At 44.1% G+C, this 19,826-nt stretch overlaps 1 protein-coding gene across 1 annotated transcript in view; it reads left to right on the top strand.

The window, feature by feature from the left end:
• The window catches only part of LOC124606335 (arylsulfatase B-like), a 335,977-nt gene that overhangs the window by 220,548 nt on the left and 95,603 nt on the right, over positions 1-19,826 (top strand). The window contains exon 3 of the mRNA XM_047138318.1: positions 610-767. Within this exon, the coding sequence (XP_046994274.1) occupies positions 610-767 (158 nt within the window). The remainder of the gene's footprint in view (positions 1-609; positions 768-19,826) is intronic.

The following is a 19,826-nucleotide window of genomic DNA, read 5'->3' as shown; positions in this document are numbered from 1 at the left end:
TCATTACGACAACGACTGCACTGTTTTCCACGTCTCCACGACATAATTTCTATAGCCTCCACTACTAGTTTCGCCACCCGCCGTCTGTGGGTGTTTATTGCACGTTGACGTCGAACCTAGACGGTGGTCACGTTAACGTGACGGGATTGTGTATATTACTCATATTTCCATATAGCTCACATCGATATTTCACTGAATTCCAAACCTTCCACCAATCTACACTGTTGTACGCCCTTTCTAGGTAGCTCACTAAAACTAAAACTCCAACTAAACAGGCCTCAGAAGATACAGCGGTACCGACCGACCGTCGGGTCATCTTTAGTCGATCGAAGTCACTGGATGTGGACTGGAGGAGCATTTGGTCAGACCGCTGCTCTCTAGGCCGTTGTCAGTTTTCGTGATCAGAGCCGCTAATTCTCACTCAGACAGTTCCGCAACTGCCAGCAGCACTCGACAGACCCGGACGGTCACCCACCCCACTGCTAGTCAAGTAGGTAGCTTATTGATGTCCTTATAACTCAGTGGATAGCTGTTGGACTGTACTAGGCACAAGCAGTAAGTGCTATCGCAGCGCAGACTGAGGTGTGACGGTGTGGTGTGGTGTTGCAGAGCGCAGGATGCGGCCGTGGGCGTGCCTGGGTTTGGTGCTGTGGGTGGCGGCGCTGCTGGTCATCTACCCGCTGGCCGTCATGCCCGCCAGCGCTTCCTCCACCGCAGACGACGCTGACTCCCGGCCGCACATCATCTTCATCATGGCCGACGACCTGGTGAGTCCACAGCAGTGTCACTACACTGGTCACTTGCAGAACCGAGGCGGATGGGTTGAATACAGCACCCTCCCCAAAAAATTTTCAGTGAAGCATAATTTTTTATATATTGAATATGTAAATTTGGGGCTCTGTAGAGTTTCACGGCATATTAACTGATGACCTTCTTGTCGGGTCTGCAGCCTGGACCAGGCGTTCCCAGACGGTTGTACACTTACCACCGGTAGTACGAGACATTTCATGTGGTGCGCACACAAGTAAACAAAACACGTACCGATATAAATGATACACTACTGGCCATTAAAATTGCTACACCGCGAATTTGACGTGCTACAGACGCGAAATTTAACCGACAGGAAGAAGATGCTATGTTATGCAAATGATTAGCTTTTCAGAGAATTCACACAAGGTTGGCGCCGTTGGCGACACCTACAACGTGCTGACATGAGGAAAGTTTCCAACCAACTTCTCATACACAAACAGTGGCTGACCGGCGTTGCCTGGTGAAGCGTTGTTGTGATGCTTCGTGTAAGGAGGAGAAATGCGTACCATCACGTTTCCGACTTTGATAAAGGTCCGATTGTAGCCTAAAGCGATTGCGGTTTATCGTATCTCGACATTGCTGCTCGCGTTGGTCGAGATCCAATGACTGTTAACAGAATATGGAATCGGTGGGTTCAGGAGGGTAATACGGAACGCCGTGCTGGATCCCAAGGGCCTCGTATCACTAGCAGTCGCGATGACAGGCATCTTATCTGCATGGCTGTAACGGATCGTGCAGCGCCGTCTCGATCCCTCAGCCAACAGATGGGGACGTTTGCAAGACAACAACCATCTGCACAAACAGTTCGACGACGTTTGCAGCAGCATGGCCTACCATCTCGGACACCATGGCTGCGGCTATCCTTGACGCTGCATCACAGACAGGAGCGCCTGCGATGGTGTACTCAACGACGAACCTGGGTGCACGAATGGCAAAACGTCATTTTTTTTGGATGAATCCAGGTTCTGTTTACAGCATCATGATGGACGCATGCGTGTTTGGCGACATCACGGTGAACGCACATTGCAAGCGTGTATTCGTCATCGCCATACTGGCGTATCACCCGGCGTGATGGTAGGGGTGCCATTGGTTACACGTCTCGGTCACCTCTTGTTCACATTGACGGCACTTTGAACAGTGGACGTTACATTTCAGATGTGTTACGGCGCTTGGCTCTACCCTTCATTCGATCCCTGCATTTCAGCAGGATAATGCACGACCGCATGTTGCAGGTTCTGGATACAGACTGCTGCCTGGCCAGCACATTCTCCAGATCTCTCAACAATTGAAAACGTCTGGTCAATGGTGGCCGAGCAACTGGCTCGCCACAATCCGCCAGTCACTACTCTTGATGAACTGTGGTATCGTGTTGAAGCTGCACGGGCAGCTGTACCTGTACGCGCCATCCAAGCTGTGTTTGACTCAATGCCCAGGGGTATCATGGCCGTTATTGCGGCCAGAGGTGGTTGTTCTGGGTACTGATTTCTCAGGATCTATGCACCCAAATTGCGTGAAAATGTAATCACATGTCAATTCTAGTATAACATATTTGTCCAATGAATACCCGTTTTTCATCTGCATTTCTTCTTGGCGTAGCCATTTTAATGGGCTGTAGTGTATTATTCCCTTGCTTTGCTTTATTTTTAAAGTGAAGTGATAGAAAACCGATTGACAAAAGTAGCATCTGCATAACGTTAAAGAAAATGGATTTACTGCGGAATATTTGTTTCGAACAGTAGGCCTGCAAAGGACACAGAAAGGTCGGATTGCACCGTCCCCATAACTCTTTTCGTTAGTCGTAGCTTCCTTGGCTGGGAATGATTCAGCTTGTTTTGCCTTTGGTGATATTTCGATCGGGTCTTTTCGGTAATTATTCCAAAGTTATAATGTCTTTTTGCAACTGCTGCCAACTTATGCGGTGTTTTAATGTGCCGCGTTGCACTAGCCATTACGCAGTGAATGTTGTTACTTTCTCTTTGTGGGGCGTTTCGTTAAACGACATAGTGATACAACAAACCATGCCTTTGCTCTAATTTACTTTAAACCATGTCCAGTTTATAACTGTCTTGTGCAGTTGGTTTATATTACTTCTCATGTAAAAGGTTAGTAAGTATTGTAAATGCCATTCGTTTCTTACTAAGTGAATATTTGTATCAGAAGTGGCTTAATTTAATTTCATATTATTTGCTAAAAAATAAGTACCACACGTGAACATTAACTACTCTAGAAAAGTACTTCCACCAAAGTTTATTAAGTGTGTATGTCACATTTCTACCATACTTACTAGCTGATCGTCAGGACGCAAAACTGTCTTTGTGTTGTCCCCCCCGTACCATTCCTCACCCTTGTGGTAGTCGTCACTCAATCTTCCGCCCTTCCCTCCCACACTACTGGTTTCGTTCAAAAGTGCACAATTTATATCAGGACGCCCAAATATCAAAAACTGTCAAGCGTTAAGCAGGGACAAAAGGTGAGGGAACCCCTGATACAGACATAGTACTTCAGCGGCCCATACGGCCGCTATTTCCAGGTGGTCATGCTGTTTGCTAATTGCACCGGAACTGATTGACATCGTGAGCGACGGCTGTTTTACGCGCCAAGGAAAAACAAAACTGCGTGCACCAGAAACAGTCGCTGCCGCCCCGTAAAACAAACGAAGCTACAGCGCCCTGGTCGTGAAAACTGGCAGCAACGATGAATTGCTATCGAGTAATTCTGTCAATGCATTTTGCCAGCCCAGTCAAAGATCTTTGTCTTTCACATCACATAAAATAGAAACACGTGTTTTACTTAAAGGATCCAAATTTTTGTCACTTTTTCATCATTTACAATTTTATTTAGAAGCAAATCATACAACTTCACATAATGTCAGGTTACATAGTTGAAAATGGCTGTTCTCTACATGCATACTAAATGTCAATGAATTATCTTGAATAGTTTTTCAGAAAAAGGTATTTTTCGAGTAAAAAACTTCACATCTGGGAAATCGCTTTTAAACAAAATGAGCTGAGTATGAACACTGATTAAAAGCAGCCTGATGCATATGTTTCGTCTTCTTCTGCCTCTAGCGTGTTTTTCTGCTTTGTTTTGCAACATCTACTTAACTGACTTGCATTCTTTTACCATTACGTCACAGTTCTGTCTGCATTTTACACTCTACAGTTATCAGAATGGCGAAGACCTTTCCCTTCATTTTTGTAATACCCAATACTTGACAATATTTCCACAGCTAGATGTCAAAACAGCATATTGGACTAATGTCTGCATATACCTACAAACACAGTTTTTGGTATATCTCAAATCAAGCTGTTGAAGCTATCATTTGGAATTTGTGTTCATCTATGCAATCACTTCTTCAGTAGCTCAGGCCTGTCCAAATCTCTAAGCAAAAAGTACAGCTGCTGGAAAACTATGCTCAGGCGAATAATATAGGCCTACTACTGATACTTTTGCACTGTTTAACTTGTACCATTATGGGTTACCGTTTGGACAGAAACCATGATATGGACTTTCATCCGTAGAAGATTTAGAACTAAGGTGCCCAAAAAGAGTTGTAACTATATTTCAGAAGAATCTATAGCTCTGGTTGAGAATATATTAGCAGGGTTGTCATTTTATACAAGGTGCTGACAGAGCCATTCATGACTCTGTGTGTGACAAGTGTCCGCTCCTTTGGAAATGCGTGTGACGGACGCCTCCCAAGTACACAGTTACCTGTCCAAGGCGCCTGCATCAAATCGCTATTAACTGTGATTCTAAGTAACAGAACTTAGCGACAAAGAAATGTTGAACGTCAGATCTTAGCATAACAGCAAATTCGGGCATGAGTGACAAATACATGATGTTGAATAACATAAATGTCCTAAAAACAATTTATCAGGAAACTCCTTTGGAGGGTATGTGAACAAAATCCTAACGATTCAAAATCCATCAAAAATTTTTCATTTTTTTAACCACTTGGTTAGACTGTCAAGGGACTCAGAATAATGCATAGTGAGACACAAATAGTTACCCCTGCATCTTACTATTGGGGCCGTGTCTCAAAGGAAACCACTGTTTACAACTTGCAGCTGTGAAAGTTGATTTTCGGCTGTAATAGCAATGAAACCAAAAGTAAGGAAGCTATCAACAACGAGCATGAGAAACGTGTCAAAGGTGGAAAACGTATAACACGACTTTGCTGGGACTCGTCTCGTCATCACACCAAACACATGGCAGTCACTGGGCTATCGAGTGTCAGCGGCAGGAGCGGCGATGGAGCTGCTCACATACACTCTGGGCAGACCTTGCGTGCTCATCGAGTTCCAAATCTTTAGGGGCGAAATTATTTGCGCAGCAGAGGACACTTAACTAAGTACTGTCCGTTTCTGAGAAGAATGCGCGTGATACGAAAAGCAGCAGCCATTCGGATGTGCATTGTGACGCGATATATTAACAATATCAGGAATCAGAGTGCGTCAGCATAAGAGTAACTAACTTGATGAGATTCCGGCGACGAAAATGTACACTCCTGGAAATGGAAAAAAGAACACATTGACACCGGTGTGTCAGACCCACCATACTTGCTCCGAACACTGCGAGAGGGCTGTACAAGCAATGATCACACGCACGGCACAGCGGACACACCAGGAACCGCGGTGTTGGCCGTCGAATGGCGCTAGCTGCGCAGCATTTGTGCACCGCCGCCGTCAGTGTCAGCCAGTTTGCCGTGGCATACGGAGCTCCATCGCAGTCTTTAACACTGGTAGCATGCCGCGACAGCGTGGACGTGAACCGTATGTGCAGTTGACGGACTTTGAGCGAGGGCGTATAGTGGGCATGCGGGAGGCCGGGTGGACGTACCGCCGAATTGCTCAACACGTGGGGCGTGAGGTCTCCACAGTACATCGATGTTGTCGCCAGTGGTCGGCGGAAGGTGCACGTGCCCGTCGACCTGCGACCGGACCGCAGCGACGCACGGATGCACGCCAAGACCGTAGGATCCTACGCAGTGCCGTAGGGGACCGCACGGCCACTTCCCAGCAAATTAGGGACACTGTTGCTCCTGGGGTATCGGCGAGGACCATTCGCAACCGTCTCCATGAAGCTGGGCTACGGTCCCGCACACCGTTAGGCCGTCTTCCGCTCACGCCCCAACATCGTGCAGCCCGCCTCCAGTGGTGTCGCGACAGGCGTGAATGGAGGGACGAATGGAGACGTGTCGTCTTCAGCGATGAGAGTCGCTTCTGCCTTGGTGCCAATGATGGTCGTATGCGTGTTTGGTGCCGTGTAGGTGAGCGCCACAATCAGGACTGCATACGACCGAGGCACACAGGGCCAACACCCGGCATCATGGTGTGGGGAGCGATGTCCTACACTGGCCGTACACCACTGGTGATCGTCGAGGGGACACTGAATAGTGCACGGTACATCCAAACCGTCATCGAACCCATCGTTCTACCATTCCTAGACCGGCAAGGGAACTTGCTGTTCCAACAGGACAATGCACGTCCGCATGTATCCCGTGCCATCCAACGTGCTCTAGAAGGTGTAAGTCAACTACCCTGGCCAGCAAGATCTCCGGATCTGTCCCCCATTGAGCATGTTTGGGACTGGATGAAGCGTCGTCTCACGCGGTCTGCACGTCCAGCACGAACGCTGGTCCAACTGAGGCGCCAGGTGGAAATGGCATGGCAAGCCGTTCCACAGGACTACATCCAGCATCTCTACGATCGTCTCCATGGGAGAATAGCAGCCTGCATTGCTGCGAAAGGTGGATATACACTATACTAGTGCCGACATTGTGCATGCTATGTTGCCTGTGTCTATGTGCCTGTGGTTCTGTCAGTGTGATCATGTGATGTATCTGACCCCAGGAATGTGTCAATAAAGTTTCCCCTTCCTGGGACAATGAATTCATGGTGTTCTTATTTCAATTTCCAGGAGTGTATTAAATCGCCACATCTTTGTGAGCATACTGCGGTTCGGGTATAGCCTTCTTACCTCTGAAACTTTCGAAGTTACGCTTTTACACCTTTGAATGCAGCAGCGCATTCTCACCGCGTTCTTAATTTTGTTGCCGATTACGCACTACCTGTGTGAGTCATAACACGTTACTCCTCTATCTCTGTGTATAAGTTAATTATAGTTCTGATGTAGCGTAAGGTTCTCAAGTGAGACGAACAGGTTAATTTAATGACAATTGGACTATTGAAATTCTTTGTCAAGCAAATGCAACCATCGCCAGAGAGACCAACACATCGTTTAGATGGTTGGATAATGGGTTGACTAAGACACTGCTGTTCTGCGTGGTATTTACCACGTAGTATGCTCAGCTAAAGATATAGGTATGTTACTAACAAATGCCTGATGCAGTTTTTATCAATGACCATCCACCAGTATTATGTAGAGGAGCCTACATCTGACGCGATCGAAGCCCACCGTGTCACTGATCATTCACAATAATGTGTTGTGCATATTAAGCGCAAGACAGATTAAAATGATAGGCATCTAGTCTCTGGCCCGCGATTTGCTACTAGCGGTAACAAATAAATCATAACAAATTAATGACTGAACGCAATGCCCGTTCCGCCATTACCTCTCTTTACAATGATCTGCCGAGTTCGTAATTTCAGTCAAAGCGATGTGAACCAGCGTTAATTGGTGCACAAACAAGTAAATATCTACACTAGGAGAATTTATGATAAGAACAATAACAAAGGGTTTTTTTACATCTGTTTCATACTTAATTCTTAGAACAAAGCCAGTAAACATGTAAACACTTACAATATGCGTCTGTCCTCAAGGGCAGACCGAGGCAGAGCAACAAAGAGATGAACAAAATCATACATGTGTTTCGTTTCAGCCACAGGCTGATTTTATATCGCTGATTTTCCTTAGCTATTAGTTTTACATTAGATGGTTCTTAACTGACAAAGATTTATGCAAATGTTTCGTGAAAAACAGGTTCCTACTGAACATTACAGGAAAAATCAATTACTTTGGTAAAGTAATACTTCAGTCACGGTACTTCTAAGTGTATGTTATGCGAATGAACGACCGCAACATACAAGCATCGTATCGTTACTGTTACAAGAAAGTGTTTTTATAGTGTAAAGCATGTGACTCATTTTACAAAAGTGTACTCTAAGACTGTCTAGTGGACAGAAAGTGACTGACTGTAGTCTTAAATATTTTCGTAATATGATCAGACAAACAGAAATTGTGTTTTCAACTGCCCTCGAGACAGAATTTGACTGTATGAGTTTATTAATTAAAAATGAAACCTCACGTAACTAACGCTAAATATAAGGGACTTTTCTGTTTCGTTCTATTTTCCTTATTTATTTATGTACTGAGTCATCAGTCTACTGACTGATTTGATGCGACCCGTCACATATTCCTCTCTTGTGCCAACATCTTCATCTCAGAACAGCATTTGTAACTTGCGCCCTCAATTATTTGTTGAATGTATTACAATCTCTGTCTTCCCATACAGTTTTTACCCTCTACAGATCCCTGTAGTACCATCGAAGTTATTCCATGATGCCTTAACGCATCCCCTATTATTCTGTCCCTTCTTCTTGTCAGTGTTCTTCCTATCTTCCTTTCTTCGCCTATTCCGTGGAAAAGCTCTTCATCCCTTGTCAGTCAGCCCATATAATTTTCAACATCCTTCTATACCGCCACATCCGAAACGCTTCTAAACTATTATTTTCCGATTTCCCCACAGTCTATGATTCATTACTATACATTGTTGTTCTCCAAACGTTCATTCTCAGAAATTTCATCCTCAAATTAAGGCCTAGTTTGATACTAGTAGTCTCCTTTTCGCCAAGAACGCTTTCTATGCCTGTATGAGTCCACTTCTTTATATCCTCGTTCCGTCGTCCGTCATGCGTTATTTTGCTTCCAAAGTAGCAGAATTCCTTAACTTCGTCGACTTAGTGGTCACCAGTTATCATGTTAATATGTCGTTGCTCTCTTTTATGCTACTACCCGTTGCTTTCTTCTTTCTTTGGTTTACTCTGTATCGAGATTCTGTGTTCATCAGATTGTTGATTTTATTCAACAGGTTCCGTAATTCTTCGTCGCTTTCTTTGAGGATAACAATGTCACCAGATGACTATTACTATTGATATCACTTCACCATAAATTTTAATCCTACTTTTGCTTTTACTTCCGTCATTCCTTCTTCGATGTATAGATTGAACAGTGGGGGCTAAATACAGCATCCCTATCTTACTCCTTGTTAATATGGGCGCTTCGGTCTTGGTCTTCCACTGTTTGTGTTTCCTCTGGCTTCTTGTACATATAATTTACTCCAATTTTTCTCATAATTTCGGACATTTCACGGCATTTCGTATTGCTAACCGCTTTTTCTAGGTCGACTTATCCCATGAGACTGCCTCGATTTTCTTAAGCCTTGCTTCCATTACTAAGCGCAGGGTCAGAACTCCCTCCGCGCTGCCTTAACCTTTCTTAAAGCCAAACTGATCCTCATCTAACAGATTCTCAGTTTTCTTTTCCATTCTTCTGTACATTATTCCTGTCAGCAACTTTAATGCATGGGCTGTAAACCTGATTGTGCGATAATTCTCGCACTTATCTTTTCTTGCTATTTTTCGAGACTGTATGGGTTATATTTTCAGAAAATCTGATGGTATTTTTACTGTCTCATATATTCTACGCATCAACTCGAAAAGTCATTTTGTTGCCACTTCTCGCAATGATTTTAGAAGTTCCGTAGGATCGTTATCTATCACTTCTACCTTATTTCATCCCACGTCTTCCAAATATTTGTTAAACTTTCACTCTAATATCGCGTTCACTATGTCTTCCATTTCGACTTAAATTTCTTCTTCTGTCACGTCATGAAATAAGTCCGCCTCCTCATAGAGACCTTCAATATACTCCTTCCACCTATCCGCTCTCTTCTCTGCGTTTAATAATGGAATTCCTAATGCATTCTTCGTGTTACCGTTCTTACTTTTAATTTTACCGAAGGCTATCTTGACTTTTTTATGTGTTTGATCAGTCCTTCGGACGACCATTTTGTTTTCGAGCTGTTTATATTTTTCCTGCAACCTCTTCGCCGTAGCTTCTCTGCCCTTCTTATTTATTTCATTCCTTAGTCCCTTATATTGCAGTATCCTGTCTTTCCCCGACCTCTTTTGTTCTTATTTCTTTCCTGCCCTCACTTTTGTACTTCTTTCTTTCCTCGATAAGGTGAAATATTTCATCCGTTACCCAAGTTGTCTTCATAGTTACTTTCCACGTACCTATGTTTGTCTGTTCAACTTCTGTGATTTCCCTTTTAAGGGATGTCCATTCCTCTTAAACTCAGCTGCCCCATATGGCATTCATTGCCGCAGTATCTACAATTTAAATAACTTCAAACATCTCATCGTGTCTCCGTAGTTCAGTCTCCCATCTCTTACCACATCCGTCCACACGATTTTCTTAGTGTCTGCTCTTCATCATCACTAAAATGTGATCTGTATCTATGTCTGCTCGTGGATTCGCTTTACAATCCAGTATCAAACTGCTGAAGCTCTGTCTGAACAGGATGGAATCATTGGAATGTTCTCGTGTCTCCGGGCCTTTTTCAAGTACAGTTTCTGCTCTTGTGATGTTCAAACAGCGTATTCGCTGCTACAGCTGAAATATGTTGCAGAGTCAATTAGTTTTTCTCCACTATTATTCCTACTACTAAGCCCATATTCTCCCGCAACACTTTCTTGTAAAGTTTCCCCTGCTGCAGCCTTCCAATCGCCTATGATTATCATCTAATTTTGCATATTGAATTATACTTTCAATATCCTCATGTACTTTGTCTTTCTCTTCATCTTCTGCTTGTGACATCGGCATACATCCCGTCCCATTGGCTTGCTGTCGCTTCTGATGAGAACAATCTTATCATTGAACTTTCCTCAGCAACTTATTCTCTGCCCTGCCCTCCTGTTCACAACGAATACCGCTGCCGTTATACCATTCTCTGCTGGTTTTGTCCTATATTCCTGTGACCAGAAATCCTTACCATCCATCCATTTCACTTCACTAACTACCCTTTATCTAGACTGAACCTTTGCATTCCCATTCCAGATTCACGTTCTAAAGTCTAACATTCCGTGCTGCAGTTGACAGAACGTTACCCTTTCGTTTTCGTTTGCTAAGAGTCTTATAACTACAATAATGGCCTAACAACAGAATGGTATGCTCACTAGTAAATCAGTGCTTATACATTGCGTGCTAAACAATTGTCTAGGAGTTACCAACACAATTTCATAAATACTGAAAGTACTTTATCCAAATACTCAGTTCATTGATATACTTCTGACTCGTAAATGGCTACAAAGAAAAAAACGTGGCTACGGAGCTGAGCTGCACTCTTGTGGGCGCGTAACCTGAATTAATGTTCAAAGAAAAGGCTACATCTGAACAACAGTGTGCGTTCAGCTTTTCAGCCTCGTACATTTCGGGAATAATATCGATTCAGTTTTTAATTTGTGCGGCCATGTTACCAGTAGCTGCTGTACAGTTGAACCCAAACTCAACCGAGAACATTTCTGAGGTTGTTCAGCGTTAATTTCTGAGTAGCCGTTTATTTGAACTCTTTGGTGTATAAAACTCGAGAAGGAACTGAAGAGGAATTCGTTTGTAGGGTTCTAGCAGCCTGCCTACTTGAACAACAATCAGCAGTGACGTTTGAGGAGTGCATCACAATTTTATACATCTTTGTTATAAAAGCATTGAGCCTGTCGTCATTACACAGATGCTATGTACGTAAGTTGTTAGTTACTTACGTCAATAAGAAATTACATATTCATTTCCGTCCACTGGTTCCTTATCTCATGGTGATCACATACCAACAGCATCCTCCAGGTTACCCGTTAGCAGATAGTCCGATTTTTTTTATTATCCGTGCACGGTTCGGTGATTTTTGAAGAAATAAAAGACGAAACCTTAAGTATTATGTTATACTTAGATCGAATATTTTCGCTTAGAGTACTCTATTACTCATGTAACTCACGTTTTACTGCTGGAAGATGACAAGGGTCATATTCCGCAACCTGATAATTGAGAGCTTACAATATACAGATGTCCGATTTGAATGACCACCCCAAATAACATTTTGTCCAGAAGCAACATAAAAAATATGTGAAGCAGCTGTCGTTTGGGTACCATGTGGACGTTAACCGGCATGATTTCCTTTCTTGAAATTTCTCTCTTTACGAGGATATGAGCAGCAGTACGTCATTTTGAAATAGCAGTGTTACATCCTCCGCCGCCCAGTAGACGACATCCCTTTGTACAGCGCGGTGTCACTGGTTGCATAATCAGCAGGCGCGTCCAGTCCTCATGCCTCATAGCGACCGCTGCCTCAAGAGGGCACCGCAACCGCTGGAACTGCATTACCACGCCTTCCGCATACGCCAGTTTACCGCCAGACATCATGTTACGTGGAGAGGCAATGAGCAAGCAGCCTGTCATCACGGCCAGTGGCAGCTAATCATGCAGATCGAGAGTACTCCTTCGTGTGATAACATAGCCAGCACCATCGGGCCTCTACTGTCATTCTAAGTTCAGCCCACAGCAAGTACATGCGTGAACAAAACGAGCGAGACCCCTCGCCTTTTCGTTATGCTGATCCGCACAGCGTTAAAGTCTGCTAGACAGTATAACAAGCAAGGCGACCAAGTGCTACCAACATACAACGCACAGACGTGAAATTGAAAAACTATCCGATCTTTGTCAGACTGTTTTCAGTCATGTGCAAGACTATATTAATGCCGATTAGTGTGTTAAGCACAACACGTAAATATAAGATATAAATAAAAGAAGAAACGCTAATTAGTATGAACAGTACTAATAAAAATAAATTTCAGCCTATCGAGCTAACGTAACTGTTTTAGTAATGCAAAGTACCCCAGAGTGCTACGAATTAGCAAAATATTATGCGCATTCGGCTGCGAAACGGTCTGTGTCAACGTTCAGACCAGTCATACTGGATTACCGTTGCTCACCTACCATGAAAGTGTGCAAATTTAGCAATGCGTGAAGATTCATAACGAAATTCAGTTAAAAATTCTTCAGTGTCACACTTAAGTCAATTCAATTATTGACAGAAGCGGAAAAAGTAAGCAATAACAAGTATCAAATTCTACAAATGTTTCATATTGACATCCACAGAGCGCCGGAATAAAGGTAGCAATAAAACGTATTGGGGACGCGAGAACTTCTTAAAAATACTTTAATGGTAGTCTATCTGCCTCCATCGAGATTAGAACCGAAAACAAACCAGACCTCCCGTGCGGTAGCAAACGCCTTTCACTACGCTAGCAGACAACCCAGGCAAACAGCCCTTTATTATCACCCCAGATATGAATAAGCCTGCAATTTCGCAATGAAAATGGCAAAATGATCTGCAGTTTCTGTTGCATAGAGCTTTCTGGACTCAAAAACATGAATTTTCTACCTTTATGTCATCGTTTATGTGACAATCATTCGGGATGTTTATCGAAATAACAAAATACTGTTATTAGCGAGTAAATTTAGTAGGATAATTCTGTACCACCCCAGGAAATAAACGGCCACATAGCTGCCAAACATATTCTACAATGTTTCGAGTTCTCCATTAGACTCGCCACAGCCAGAAAACGTTCATTAGCCGAAGTGATTCTTAAGCTAGCTAACAATGGGAATGCTCGCACTTCTAAAACGCGATGTCATTAATACTGAGATCTGAATTACCACGTGTATAGGCAAATGGATTCTATTTGCATTCTTGTAAACGTGATTCGGATCGAAAGCGTAGCTACGATTAATATGCTGATATATCGACAGCAACTAGAACATTTCGAATAAAGAGCAGGGGGTGTTATTTATGCGGCCCTCATCATCAGTAGCTGTCGTAGCTGATTTCGTTGTTAGGATTTCGTCACCTAAATCGGTAAAATTGGGACCCTGCTAGTCTCACTTTCTTCACCGTCTATCTGCCTACCCAATCCTTAAAACCCGTTTACCTCGAGTACGGGTAGACATAATAAGAAGAAATTTGTCGCACTTCCTGCGGTATACGGTCCCATGGTGGTGAAAAAAATGAGCTATGTCAACGCAATCTAAAGATACAGCTGTTTATGTAAAGAAAATTTACGCGGAAGGTCAAGAAATGGCTCTAAGAACTATGCGACCAAACTGCTGAGGTCATCAGTCCCCTAGACCTAGAACTACTTAAACCTACCTTACCTAACACACATCCATGCTCGGGGAAGAATTCGAACTGACGGCGCAAGCAGCCGCGCGGTTCATGACTGAAGCGCCTAGAACAGCTCGGCCAACGCACCCTGTGAAACCCTATTCACCTAATGTGTAATGATAACATATACTGTCTAGTGAGAATATTTGCCAGCAACCCAGATCGTTTGATCACGTTTACATTCAAACGGTTGAGTGTCTGCATATAAGCCGAAACACAGGTTCGCTTATTGTGTCCTCTCCATCACTGAGCAAAGTTTCCGGCCAATCAGCGCATGGCACCTGGCGAGTTCCCCTCATTAGTCGAGTCGCTTCTTACGCCCGGTGAAAACTATGTATGCATCAGAGTAAACTGCGCTACTTTGAAAGACGGCGAGCGAGGATAAACACGTTTTCCTTCTTATAAGGCAACCTTCTACAACTAAAAGTGTTCTTTAGGTTGCCTCAGATATTTCAGAAATGTTTCTTGTGTTAGGCCTGCCGTATATGCAAAACGTAAACATTTCATTTCATGTAATATTTATCAGGATAAGACATGACAAGAGCGGACCAGTCCCTTCTGCGGAAAATTACAGATTCTAAGTTGCACCACTATGTAATGACACGGGTACGGGCTTACGATCTCTCGTTTATGCAAACGATTTCCGTGTTACGCATACTTGGCAATCGCGTTGTGGCTGCAGTCGTGGAAGAGGCAGTCTGTTTCCTACTAGCGCTGTTTTCGTAGCAGATGTCAACCGCGACGAATCATTTAGTCAACGCTAAATGGCCCATCTGGCTGAGGCAGAAAAGGGCGCTATAATAGCACTCCATGCAGAGGGATTTTCAAATGGCTATATAGCAAGAACTATGGGTCTTCACAAGTCGGCGGTATCCAGGTGGATTAAACGAAAGGAAGAGGGTGGTGACCTGAAAGGAACGCTTCATGGCCGCCGCCGCAAAACAACAGCAGCTCAGGATCGGCAGATATGCCGTTTCAGTGAGAACCACCCATTTGTCAACGCACGACAAATTCAGCAGACTTTGGGTCTCAATGTTAGCAGTAAGACCGTCACTCGTCGTATGATGCAGATAGACTACCATTAAAAAAACGTTAAGAAATTCTCACGCCCCCAATACGTTTTATCGCTACCTTTATTCTGTACCAGCGCCCTGTGGATGTCAATATGAAACTTTTTTAGAATTTCATACTTGTTATTGCCTACTTTTTCCCCTTATGTCAATAACTGAATTGACTTAAGTGTGGCACTGAAAAATTTTTAACTGAATTTCGCTATGAATCTTCAGGCATTACTAAATTCGCACACTTTCATGGTAGGTCAACAACGGTAATCCAGTATGACTGGTCTGAACGTCGACATAGGCCGCTTCGCGGCCGAATGCACATAATATTTTGATATTCGCAACAATCTGCGGTACTTCATCTTACGAAAACAGTTATATTATCTCGATAAGCTGAAATTTATTTTTATTAGTACAGTTCGTACTAATTAGCGTTTCTTCATTCATTTATATCTTATATTTACGAGTTGTGTTTAACACACTAATCGGCATTAATATAATCTTACACATGACTGAAAACAGTCTGACAAAGATCGGATAGTTTTTCAATTTCACTACTGTGCGTAGTGTGTTGGTAGCACTTCGTCGCCTTGTCTGTTATGCTGTGTAGCAGACTTTAAAGCTGTGCGGATCAGCATAACGAAAAGGCGAGGGGTCTCGCTCGTTTTGTCCACGACTGTACATCGAGTTCACGGAAGTCTACGGCTGGAGTCCACTCCCAGAAACCAGGAGCTACCTCCTGCGGCTTTTATCAGTGAGCAGTACCACCACCAGTATGTTGCACCTCCAGGACGCCATCTCAGAATACAACTTGGTAGATACGGACTTGTAAGAGGAACTATCAGACTTCAGCTGCATTGTCAAGTTGTTGACTTAGTTACTGGAAGTTACCGGTTCCAGAAAGTTATTTGTGTTCGGTTATACCAGAGTTCTATGGCTTGTATCAGTGTTCTAATAAATATAGTTTTGGTACTTGGATTATTTATTTGTGTAGTGGCCTTCCCCATTACACTGGCAAAGTCGTATTGAGGTGACGTGCTGGTAGACAGATAGCTATGTCACAATAAGCAGGCTATAGTATTTATTTGATGATGCATCTCCTCTCCTCAGGACCTGTTGAGAAAGCCAGGGCCGGTCCGAGAACATTTCTCCAAACAAACGACAAATTATTTGGCGTCTCCTCCCTGTGTCGGGCGCTGCTCGGCTTTCCCTTTTTCTTCCCTTCCGACTCGTTTGATGCGGCCCGTGACGAATTCCTCTTGCGTGCCGACCTCTTCATCTTAGTCTCCTCATGTAGGTTTTGCCATCTTCGGCTCCCTCCAGAACCATGGAAGTTATTGCTTGATGCCTCGACACGGGTTCTACCACCCTGTCACCTCTTTCTCATGTTTTCCACATGTTCCTCTCTTTGCCGATTCTGCGGAGAACCTGTTCATTTTTTACCTCATCAATCCAACTAAGTTTTATCACACAAGAGCCAGTCAAATGAAAACAGAACACCCGCCATAACACACAACCGCGTGACAGGTGGCCCCCTCTGTTACGTTTCGATATTGTCACTGCTGTGGTAGGGGAACGGTATAGTGCCACAACACAGGTGCACGCAGTTGTTGGGTTATGACGTTGGTTGTTAGCGGCTTAGTTTAGTGTGGTCGTCGAGCTGTTACGCAGCTGTAGTGTCGTACAGCTAGCGCCTACGATCCGACTATCCTTCATACGGCTGTGTAGCAGACGTGGCCTGCATTCCACGTCCATCCGCTACACAGACTCCTCCGATTTATAGACCCAAGTTGCTCGGGCGTGGAACCACAATCGGACGAGGCTTATGCTTTGGTGATTTGGTTGGCAAACACTGCAACATCCTCCGTACGGCCCAGATATTTCACCGTGTGATTTTCACATCTTGGGCGATCAGAAGAAAGACATGCGTGGACGTTGGTTTGATTCGGATGCGGTTGTGCAGGAGTGGGTGCGTTTGTGGATCCGTGGCCGACCGCGTTCAACGAAACAGGAACTGATCGTCTCGTCTACCCCGTGGGATAAATGTCTCAACGCATATAGTGATTACTTTTGTGACTTGTGCCTGGTTTCCATTTCACTGCCCCTCGTACTTCTGTAGCACTACATGTCAAACTCTTCGGCTCTGCTCTTTCCCGGTTTTCCCACAGACCATTACTCACTACTACCATACAATGCTTTTCCCCAAACGTGCATTAGCAGATATTTCTTCCTCAAATAAGACCGATGGGTGATACTAATAGACTTCTTTTGGCCAGAGTCGATCTCTTTGCCTGGGCCAGTCCGTTTTCTAGATTTTCTTTGCCTCATCCGTTACGTGTTATTTTGCTTCCAGGATACCAGAATTCCTTCATTTCATTTACTTTGTAGTTTGATATTAAGTTCATCGCTAATCTCATTTCTGCTACTCCTCATTACTTTCGTCAGTTTTACTCTGAACCCATATTCTGCGCCGAATAGACTGTTTATTCCAATCAGTATATTTCGTAATTCTTCCTCGTTTTGACAGAAAATAGCAAGGCCATCAGCGAATCCTATCATTGATATTTCTCCATCCCGAATTTTAGTGCCACTCCTAAACCTATCTTTTGTTTCCATAACTGCTTCTTCGATGTACAGATTGAATAGTAGATAAAAAAACATTACGCCCCTTTCTTATACCTTTTATAATCCGAGTCTTCCATTCTCAAATTTGCTCTTAGTTATTGAACATACTGTACTTTAGTGCTCTCTTTCCAATAACATACACCTATTTCCTACATATTTCAAACATCTTTCACAATTTTCCACTGTCGAATACTTTTTCTATGACTACAAATCCTACGAACGTGTTTTAAGTTTTCTTAAGCCTTGCACGGCGCCTGGCAGAAGTGGAGATGGAAGTGGCGCAGTGGTTATCACACTGGACTCTCATTCGGGAGGACGACGGTTTACATCCGCGAACGGCTGCCTTATTTAGATTTTCTTTGATTTCCCTAAATCGCTCCTGGCAAATTTCAAATTTCAGGATGGTTTCGTCCCCATCCTTAACGCAATCTGTCCGAGCTTGTGCTCTGTCTCTAATGACCTCGTTATCGTCAGGACGCTTAATACTGGTCTTCCTGCGAAACGTTAAGCCTTGCTTTCCTCATTATGCTGGTGCCTCTACTTTCTTCTAAAGCGAAGCAGATCGTCACCTAACACATCAATTTCCTTTTACATTATTCTGCATACTATTCCTGTCAGAAACTTGGGTGCAGTTCTTGTACTTACCTGCCGTTGCTATCTTCGGGGCGACCATGCGGTGCATTTGACCAGCGGTCGTCGCACGGTGGCGCTGGCAGCAGTCCACATACGCAGAGGTGTATTGGTGCATGTCAGAGTACGGTGCAGCGAGTAAATGTGCAGACATTTTCAGATGTTCTAATGGTGACTGTGTGTTGAAAATGGCTCAAAGAACACATATTGATGACGTTATGAGGGGTAGAATATTAGGGCGACTGTAGGCTGGTCAAACACAGCAGGTCGTAGCGAGAGTGACGGCAGGATGGGAGTCGGAGCACGCACACACATACACACACACACACACACACACACACACACACACACACACACACACACACACATTTTTGTTCTCCCCATCGCAGCCCAGTATTTTATCACAGTAAAAAATAAAAAACAGCCGATCTGCACGAAAACTGTAGCTGCCGTCTTGGTCTAGTAGTTTGATATCTCTACCCAAAATGTCCGTCTTGCTCTCAAAACAGTTTTGTGACAACATTATTGTTGCAAGTGGACTGCCAAGAACAATTAGAGAAGGGATGGTCTGTAATGTTAAAGGAGGAAATTTGTGATGCATTTGATAGTTATCTGTGTGCATCTCTGCCAGGCACAATATCAAGAGCCGATGAAATACTGAGCTGTGATTGGAAGAATAAAATGTGTGTGTGTGTGTGTGTGTGTGTTCATGAATTCGCCAGCTGCCATCCTGCCGCTACACTCACCGCACTCCTACTTTACCTAAGCAATTTGGCAATTTCCGGTAAGGTCTTATGGGACCAAACTGCTGAGGTCATCGGTCCCTAAGCTTACACACTACTTAATCTAACTTAAACTAACGTACGGTAAGGACAACACACAAACACCCATGCCCGAGGGAGGACTCCGTGTGCCACAAAGTGTTATCTCAAGATTATGGCAACGACTCCAGCAGACAGGAAACGTGTCCAGGCGCTACAGTACGGGACGTCCACAGTGTGCAACACCACAAGAAGACCGATATCTCACCATCAGTGCCTGCAGACGGCCACGGAGTACTGCTGGTAGCCTTGCTCGGGACCTTACCGCAGCCACTGGAACAGTTGTCTCCAGACACACAGTCTACAGACGACTGAACAGGTACATGGTCATTGGAACAGTGGTCCCAGGTTATGTTCACGCAAGAGTCCAGGTTTAGTCTGAACAGTGGTTCTCGCCGGGTTTTCATCTGGCGTGAACCAGGAACCAGATACCAACCCCTTAAATTCCTTGAAAGGGACCTATATGGATGTCGTGGTTTGATGTTCTGGGTTGGGATTATGACTGGTGCACGTACACCCCCTGCATGTCTTTGACAGAGGAACTGTAACAGGTCAGGTGTATCGGGACGTCATTTTGCACCAGTATGACCGCCTTTTCAGGGGTACAGTGGGTCCCAACCTTCCTCTTGATGGATGATATGC

Source organism: Schistocerca americana, chromosome 3, assembly GCF_021461395.2.
Source record: "Schistocerca americana isolate TAMUIC-IGC-003095 chromosome 3, iqSchAmer2.1, whole genome shotgun sequence".
In the NCBI taxonomy this organism is placed as follows: Eukaryota; Metazoa; Arthropoda; class Insecta; order Orthoptera; family Acrididae; genus Schistocerca; species Schistocerca americana.
Note: the sequence above shows the minus strand (reverse complement) of the source record. Positions and strands in the feature narration are given on the sequence as shown.